At 43.9% G+C, this 9,193-nt stretch overlaps 1 protein-coding gene across 1 annotated transcript in view; it reads right to left on the bottom strand.

Annotated features, from left to right (window-relative positions):
• LOC129182335 (voltage-dependent calcium channel gamma-2 subunit-like) overlaps nucleotides 1-9,193 on the bottom strand; it is a 69,405-nt gene that overhangs the window by 31,840 nt on the left and 28,372 nt on the right. The window contains exon 2 of the mRNA XM_054778324.1: nucleotides 8,775-8,858. Coding sequence (XP_054634299.1) covers nucleotides 8,775-8,858 — 84 coding nt within the window. The remainder of the gene's footprint in view (nucleotides 1-8,774; nucleotides 8,859-9,193) is intronic.

Below are 9,193 nucleotides of genomic sequence, written 5' to 3' on the forward strand. Positions count from 1 at the left end.
TAGGTCAGCGGATAGTAAATGCACGGGCATGACATGCAAGATGACCAACGAGAGCAGAGTGGAATCTCCACGACCATACACGATCTGTCTTTTGTATTCGGAAACCTCACTGGGAATAATAGAAATCATCTGCTCCAGGGTCAACTTGGCATCAGCAGTGGCTGTAGGCAACCTCTGGATGTCCTTTTTTTTTTTAAGAATTTCACAGGACAGCAGTGGGTGGTCAGCATCCGGTGGCTTTATCTCGCTTTGCCTGCGCTTTAAAATGTTGCTACTCCGCTGACTGTGTGAACGTTGCGCGTGTTACACTTATTGTACTGTTTATAATCAACACATCAGCATTATTACTCATAACTCAGCAGTTTGCTCTTTACCGCTATTACAACATCGGTTCTGTCTACAAAAGCAAAATACAGCTGTGGTTCCTAGTTAGATAGGGGTGTCCAAAGTGCGGCCCGGGGGCCATTTGTTTTTTTTATTGGCCCGCAGCACATTCTGAAAATATAATTTAACAAGAAAACTTAAAAAAATAAACCAGTAAAAATGGAAACATCCTCAGTAATTTTACAAAAATGAAGTCAAAATATTAAGAGAAAAACTCGTAATTTTACAAGAATGACATCACAAAATTAATATTATTATAGAAGCATTAAGATGAAATATTAAAGTAAGACGATATTTTTAATTATAATTATTGGGAAAAACAAAATGAATAAAATTGTTGGTTTTGGAAAATTAGGTTGCACAAAAAGTTTATAATGTTAGAAGAATGAAGTCACAAGAATGGATTTTTTAATTTTTTATTTTAAAAAAGCAGTAATGAAAAGACAGCTGCACTTTTACGAGAATAAAGTCAAAATATTAAGAGGGAAAAAGTTGTACTCTAACAAGAAAAAGTCCTAATTTTACGAGAATTACTTATTATGACGAAAAATAACCTAATTTTAGTAGCATTAATTCAAAATATTAAAGTAAAAAGATGTTGTTTTTTTTTAAGTGGTAATATGAAAAACAAAACCACAAATAAAGTTGTCATTTTTGGAAATATAGGTTGCAGAAAAAGTTATAATGTTAGAAGAATAAAGTCACAATTAGAAGGAATGGATTTTTAAAATTTTTTTTTTATAAAAGCAACAGCAGTAATGGAAAAAACTATTTTACAAGAATATAGTCAAAATATTAAAAGAAAAAAGTTATCCAACAAGGAAAAGTCAAAATTTTACGAGAGTGATGTAATATTATGAGGAAAAATAACCTAATATAAAATAATAAAAAATAAAAATAACCTAGCATTAAGTTGAAATATTAAAGAAAAAAATATTTTTTTTTGAAGTCATGACATTGAGAAACAAAGTTTTAATTTCTGGAAAATTAGGTTGCAGAAAAAGTTATAATGCTTGGAGAATAAAGTCAAAATATTGTGGGAATAAAGTCCTAATTACGAGAATGGAAGATTATAAACGGCAGTAGTGGAAAAACAGCTGTCATTTTACGAGAATAAAGTCGTAAATATTGAGACAAAAAAGTTGCAAATTTTATGAGAATAAACTCATATCATGAGGAAAAATAATGTCAGTTTAAGTAGCACAAATTTAACATTTTTTTTTTAAGTTTATGGAAAATTAGGTTGCGGAAAAAGTTATAATATGGGAACAAAGTCAAAATATTACAATAAGAATTATTTAAGAAGAAGGTGGAAATATTTGCTGAGATTAAATATATACACTCCTGATCCAAATCTTAAGACCAGTTGAAAAATAGCTAGAATTAGCATTTTGCACATTTGGATCTTAATGAGGTTTTAAGTAGAGCTACAATATGCAAAAACAAGAAGGGGGAGTGAGACAAAAAGCATTTTGAAAAAGTAATTTATTGAAAACAACAATTAAACTGAAATAGGCTGTTTAAGACATCGCTCAAAAAATAACCAAAATATTATTAAAATGTTCTCAGTAGGACTCAGTAATGAGTAGCTCCACCGTTCTTGTTCATCACTTCAAAAATGGGTTTGGGCATGCTTGATGCGAGTGTTTCCAGGAGGCTAGTGGGAACATTGCTCCAATGGTGAAGATGGCTTCACCAAGGGCATCAACTGTCTGGAACTGATGGCCATTTTTATAAACTTCCCTTGCCATCCATCCCCAAATGTTCTCTATGGGATTTAAATGAGGGGAACATGCAGGATGGTCCAAAAGAGTGATGTTATTCTCCCTGAAGAAGTCCTTGGTCAGGCGAGCATTGTGAACTGCAGCGTTGTCCTGTTGAGAAACCCAGCTGTTACCACACAGACGAGGGCCCTCAGTCATGAGGGATGCCCGCTGCAACATCACGTACACATCCACCGTTTGACGACCCTGCACCACCTGAAGCTCCAGTGTTCCACTGAATGAAAAAGCACCCCAGACCATGATGGACCCCCCCTCCACTGTGCCGGGTAGAAAACATCTCAGGTGGGATCTCCTTGTCCTGCCAGTAACCTTGGAAGCCATCTGGACCGTCAAGGTTACATTTTTTTTTCATCAGAGAATAAAACGTTTTTCCACCTTTCAATGTCCCATGTTTGATGCTCCCTGGCAAAGTCTAAACGGGCACTTTTGTGGTGTTGAAGGAGACGAGGTCTTTGAATTCCTTTTGTGTTTTTTCAACCCTTTTCCCGCAGATGCCGCCTGATGGTTATTGCGCTGCAGTCGGCACCAGTAAGGCCTTAATTTGGGTGGACGACCGCCCTGTGTCTTGATGGACTGCCAATCGGATCCTCCAGCTCAGCGCAGGTGTGATTTTTTTGGGTCTACTACTTGACTTTTTTGTTCCATAATGCTCAGGATCTTACAGAAAATGTAGAATGACTGATTTACTGCAGCCAACCTCAGCAGCAATGGCACGCTGCGAGAGGCCTTGCTTATGCAGCTCCACAATCCCACCACGTTGAAAAAGAGAAAGCTTCTTAGCTTTACCATCAGGAGGGCATGACCGTGTGAATGCCTGACAGAAAATGAACATTTTGAGCAGATTTTGGCTTTTATAGCCTGTGGCCTTAAACTTTTGATCAGTTGATAAACGGCTTATTTCGTTTTTTTTTTTTTGTTTACATTACAAGTTCCAAATGCTTTTTGTCTCACCCCCTCTTCTTGTTTTTGCATATTGTAGCTTGACTTAAAACCTCATTAAGATCCAAATGTGCAAAAAGGAAAATTCTAGCAATTTTTCAACTGGTCTTAAGATTTTGATCAGGTCTGTATGTGACCTCTCAGCATATCTGCATGTGTTGCTTCACAAAACATCAAAGTGGCAAAGTTGCATCCTTTCATTTTTCAGTTTGTGGCTAGAAACAGTTCGGACGATCCTGAATTAGATGAAACATTGGCCTTAACAGCTGTGGCTGTAGGCAACCTCCTGATGTGTTATGACCTCCACGAGATGGCAGTAGCTGCGTTTGAAGTCTCGAGTGCTCAACATCCATCCAGCTCTGTGTTCGCTTGAAAACGTTACACTATTGTTTACAATCAACTCATCAGCGCTATCAATGCTGACTCGGTAGTTGCCGCTATTCCAACATTGGTTGTGTTGCTGCTGTGGTGTGCGATATACGTGTACATAGATGACCATGTAGGTGAAGAGAGCTTGTTTTCCTCCAAGTTCCAGTGTTGCTCTTTCAGACAAGCTGTTCCAAAGATGCATGGAAAGTAGAACAGTTCCTCCCCAAGTCCAGGATGAGTATTGATACCCGGCCCTCCATCACGTCCCGCTCCAGCACTCGGCCCGCCATCTACCAGCTGTCGGGCCTCAGCGGAGATGGACAAACAGATGGGCGGGGAGGAGGCGAGGGATGGGAGGAAGGAAGGAGGAGAGGAGGGTTTGACCCACATAGGAAGCTGGGAGTATTTATAGACCAAAGTGTCCTAATTGGCGGGCCGCTGGGAGACACACAAACTCCATACCCTTCTCCTCGCCCTTCACCTCCACAAACGTCTGCCTCCTCTTTCGCTCCTCCTGCCCTTCTGTTGGTCCACGTTGTCTCACCACCCGCTCCCGTCCCCGTCACCACAACCTTCACCCCCGTGCCGCTCTTCCACTCCCCCAAAAGTTCAACAAGTCAACACTTTATTTCAGCCAAAGTCTCTTGATGTTTTCAAATATATAAATTGCGTAGCGGCTAAATTGCTCAATGCTAACTGTCAGCTATAAATATGATGAAATAGTGAGGATTGATGATGATGATGATGATGGTGGTGGTGATCAGCTTCATGGAAATATCACTTTGCACACACACTTCATTAGGAACATCCGCTTGATATCACATCATTCCCATCGCTGTGTTCATCATGTTATTATTATTATTATTATTATTATTATTATTATTACTATCAGTTTTAATCAGACTTCAAATACATAAGTCAGTCAAAAATATATCATATTCATTTAATATAATTTTATTAATATAATGTATAATATTTTATTTTTATGATTTTAAAATTGTTTCTAAATATATTTTATAATATACACATGATTTAAAAATATAAATAATATAAAGAAAATCTAAAATCAGTTTAGAGATCAGAGATGTCAGTTTTGCTCAATGGTTAAAAACAATGAAATACTGTATATGTTATGTGTTTAATGTACTGTAATATAATGTATACAGTAACAATACAATGTGTGTTTTTAGTTTTTAAATAAATACTACATATAACAAAATACAAATCATGTAAAAATAAACAAAAAACAAACAAAGGGATCATGGCACTTTTGAAATGTAATCACAACAAAATAATATCAATTGGAAGAAATGATGCTGATAAATGTAACGCTGTACATGTTGTAATATATTCCATTCCATTCCATTCCATTTTCCTCCGCTTATCCGGCTCCGGGTTGCGGGGGCAGCAGTGTTGGTATGGAAGCCCAGACTTCCCGGTCCCCGACCACCTCCTCCAGCTCCACCGGGAGGACACCAAGGCGTTCCCAGGCCAGCTGTGAGACATAATCCCTCCAGCGTGCCTTAGGTCTTCCCCGGGGCCTTCTCCCAGCTGGGCATGCCCGAAACACCTCACCAGGGAGGTGTCCGGGAGGCATCCGGACTAGATGCCCGAGCCACCTCAGCTGGATCCTCTCGGTGTGAAGGAGCAGCGGCTCTACTCTGAGCTCCTCCCGGATGACCGAGCTCCTCACCCTATCTCTTAGGGTGAGTCCAGCCACCCTACGAAGAAAACTCATTTCCGCCGCTTGTATCCGTGATCTCGTTCTTTCGGTCATGACCCAAAGCTCATGACTATAGGTGAGGGTGGGAACACAGATCGAACGGTAAATTGAGAGCTTTTCCTTCCGGCTCAGCTCTCTCTTCACCACGACGGTCCGATACAGCGACCGCATTACTGCAGACGCTGCGCCGATCCGCCCATCGACCTCAAGCTCCAACCTTCCCTCACTCGTGAAGAAGACCCCGAGATACTTGAACTCCTCCACCTGGGGCAGGACCTCATTCCCAACCCGAAGGGAGCAATCCACCCTTTTCCGACTGAGAACCATGGCCTCGGATTTGGAGGTGCTGAGTCTCATCCCAGAAGCTTCACACTCAGATGCAAACCGTCCCAGTAAACGCTGCAGGTCACAGCCCGATGAGGCCATCAGGACCACATCGTCTGCAAATAGCAGAGATGAAATCCTAAGGCCCCCCAACTGGACTCCCTCGACACCTTGGCTGCGCCTAGAAATTCGTCCATGAAAATTATCAACAGAATCGGTGACAAAGGGCAGCCTTGGTGGAGGCCAATGTTCACCGGAAACAGGCTTGACTTACTGGTGGCAATGAGAACCAGACTCCTGCTCTGGTTGTACAAGGACTGAATGGCACGTAGTAGCGCGCCACCAATCCCGTACTCCCGGAGCACTCCCCACAGGACACCGCGAGAGACACGGTCGAATGCCTTTTCCAGGTCCACAAAGCACATGTAGACTGGTTGGGCAAACTCCCAAGTACCCTCCAGGACCCTTGCAAGGGTGTAGAGCTGGTCAAGTGTTCCGCGACCAGGACAAAAACCACACTGCACCTCCAGTAGCCGAGGTTCGATTAACGGTCGTACCCTTCTCCAGCACCCTGGAATAGACTTTCCCAGGGAGGCTGAGGAGTGTGATCCCCCTATAGTTGGAACACACCCTCCGCTCACCCTTCTTGAAAAGGGGGACCACCACCCCAGTCTGCCAATCCAGAGGTACTGTTCCCGACTTCCACGCAATGTTGAAGAGACGTGTCAGCCAAGACAGTCCCGCAACATCCAGAGCCTTGAGGAATTCAGGGCGAAACTCGTCCACCCCCGGAGCTTTGCCACTGGGGAGCGTTTTGACTACCCCAGATACCTCAGCGACGGTGAAGGTATGTCAGTGGGATTGAGAAGGGCCTCAAAGTATTATACTATATTCTCAGTCGAGGTCAGCAGGCCCCCGTCCCCACTGTAAAGAGTGTGGACCGGGCACTGCTTCCCCTTTCTGAGGCGCCAGACGGTTTGCCAGAACCTCTTCGAGGCCGACTGAAAGTCGTGTTCCATGGCCTCTCCGAACTCCTCCCACAGTTTTTGCCTTGACCACCGCCGAAGCCGCATGAGGCTTGGCCTGCCGGTACCTATCAGCTGCTTCAGGAGTCCCACAAGCCATCCATGCTCGATAGGACTCCTTCTTCAGCTTGACGGCAGCCCTGACCTCTGGTGTCTACCATCGGGTTTGGGGCTTTCCGCCATGACTGGCACCAGCCACCTTGCGGCCGCAGCTCCGATCGGCTGCCTCAGCAATGGAGGCACGGAATAGAGCCCATTCGGATCCAATATCCTCCGCCTCCCCCGGGATGCAGGCGAAGCTCTGCCGGAGGTGAGAGCTGAAGACTCGAAGAACAGGAGACTCTGCCAAACGTTCCCAGCACACCCTCACTACACGTTTGGGTCTCCCGGGTCTGTCCGGCATGCTCCCCCGCCATCTAATCAACTCAGCACCAGGTGGTGATAAGTTGACAGCTCAGCCCCTCTCTTTACCCGCGTGTCCAGAACATGCGGATGCAGGTCTGATGATACGACTACAAAGTCGATCATAGACCTGCGGCCTAGGGTGTCCTGGTGCCATGTGCACTTATGGACATCCTTATATTTGAACACCGCACGGGTTTAGATTGGGGAGGCCGTTCCTCCCAATCACGCCCCTCCAGGTCACACTGTCATTGCCCACATGGGCGTTTAAGTCTCCCAGCAAAACGACGGAGTCACCAGTTGGGGTGCTCTCTAGCACCCCTCTGATGGACTCCAAGAAGGCTGGGTACTCTGAACTGCCGTTCGGCTCGTACGCAGATACGACAGTCAGGACCCTTTCCCCAACCCGAAGGCGTAGGGAAATGACCCTGTCGTTAACTGGGGATGACTCCAACACAGAGGCACCGAGCCGGGGGGATATTAATAAGCCCACAGCAGCTCGCCGCCTCTCCCCAGCAGCAACTCCAGAGTAGAACAAGGTCCAGCCCCTCTCGAGGAGTTTGGATCCAGAACCCAAACTGTGGGTCGAGGTGAGTCCGACTATATCTAGTCGGAATGTCTCAACCTCTCTCACAAGTTCGGGCTCCTTCCCCACCAGAGAAGTGACATTCCATGTCCCAAGAACCAGATTTGGCCGCTGAAGACCAGGTCGCCTAGGCGCCTGCCCTCAACCGCCACCCAAAGCACAATGCACCGGACCCTTATGCTTGCCCCCGCAGGTGGTGGGTCTACGGGGGCGGGGAGATCTCGTGTGGCTTGTTTGGGCTGAGCCCGGCGAGGCCCCACGGGTGAGAGCCCGACCACCAGGCGCTCGCCTGCGAGCCCCTCCCCCAGGCCTGGCTCCAGGGTGAGGCCCCGGTATCTCACGTCCGGGCGAGGTGTGGTCTCTCCTCGTGTGTTTGCTCATGAAGGTCTTCTGAATCACTCTTGGTCTGACACGTCACCCAGGAACTGTTTGCCTTGGGAGACCCTACCAGGGGCATATAGCCCCAGACAACATAGCGGAGGGGTGTTGTAATATATCTTTAATATAATTATTATTAATAATACCTTATTAATAATAATGTATTTATTTGATATCTAGATATATACATGTATATTTATTAATTATAATATTATAATAATTAAGACATTTTAATAATACTGGGTTTTTCATTATTTACAAATAAATAGATAATATAATCATATAAAAATACCAAATAAATACATTAACAAAAACAAAAAAAGAGATGTTGATAAATGTTTTAAAGAACTTAATACTGCATATTTTCTGATGTGTGTATTAATATAACAAATTATAATAATACCTATTTACAAAGAAATAATTTAATCATCATAAAAAAAAATATCAAATGAATGAACAAAAAAACAAGAGATGTAGATAAATGGTTTGAAAAATAATAATAGCATATAAAAATGCTGTGTTTACATTTTTAAACAAATACAAATAAAACCAATTATATATTATTATCCAGCATATCCCCGCGACACTAATTACAATAAGCAGCATAGAATATGGATGGATAGATAATAATATTAATTATACATTTAAATGAAACCATTTTGACCCACTCGTGTAGCCGAAGAGGCCAACCAAAATATTAACAAAAAAATTGCAATAAACTTTCTGATGGCGTCAATTAAAAACAGCATTATTGTCCATCTTTCACGGACACCTCTTGTATCTATTTAGCTTGTGCGGGTGTACCTAATGAAGTGTCCGGGGAGCGTGCACTGTCGGTGGAAAGTGTTGCTAGCACTCACGTAGGAAGTACTCGGAAGCGTCGGCCTCGTAGTCGGCGTCCTCCGGGAAGTGATCTATCTGTTTGCACATGCCCTTAAAGGAACCTGGGAGACAGAAAAGAGGGATTACGTTTTACAGCAACCATGTTCAGTCATGTCGTTAGATCAGTGGAGCGGCGGTAATCATCACATGACGTTAGCATGTTTTTAGCACGTTGCAACGCGTGAAACTCCTTGTGAGGCCGACAGACAGCCGTCTTCCCGGCTTAGCGACGAGCCAGCTAATCCTGCGGGCTCTTTGAAATTCATGATGAAATAAGAAGTAGGAGGCCAAGCAGCACTCGTACAGGCAGCGGAGAGGCGAGAGGGATGGAGTCAAAGTAGATCCGCTCCTGCACTCTTACGCCCTTCACACCTGATGAAATGAAACGGGACTTTAA

This window comes from Dunckerocampus dactyliophorus, chromosome 6 (genome assembly GCF_027744805.1).
Source record: "Dunckerocampus dactyliophorus isolate RoL2022-P2 chromosome 6, RoL_Ddac_1.1, whole genome shotgun sequence".
In the NCBI taxonomy this organism is placed as follows: domain Eukaryota; kingdom Metazoa; phylum Chordata; class Actinopteri; order Syngnathiformes; family Syngnathidae; genus Dunckerocampus; species Dunckerocampus dactyliophorus.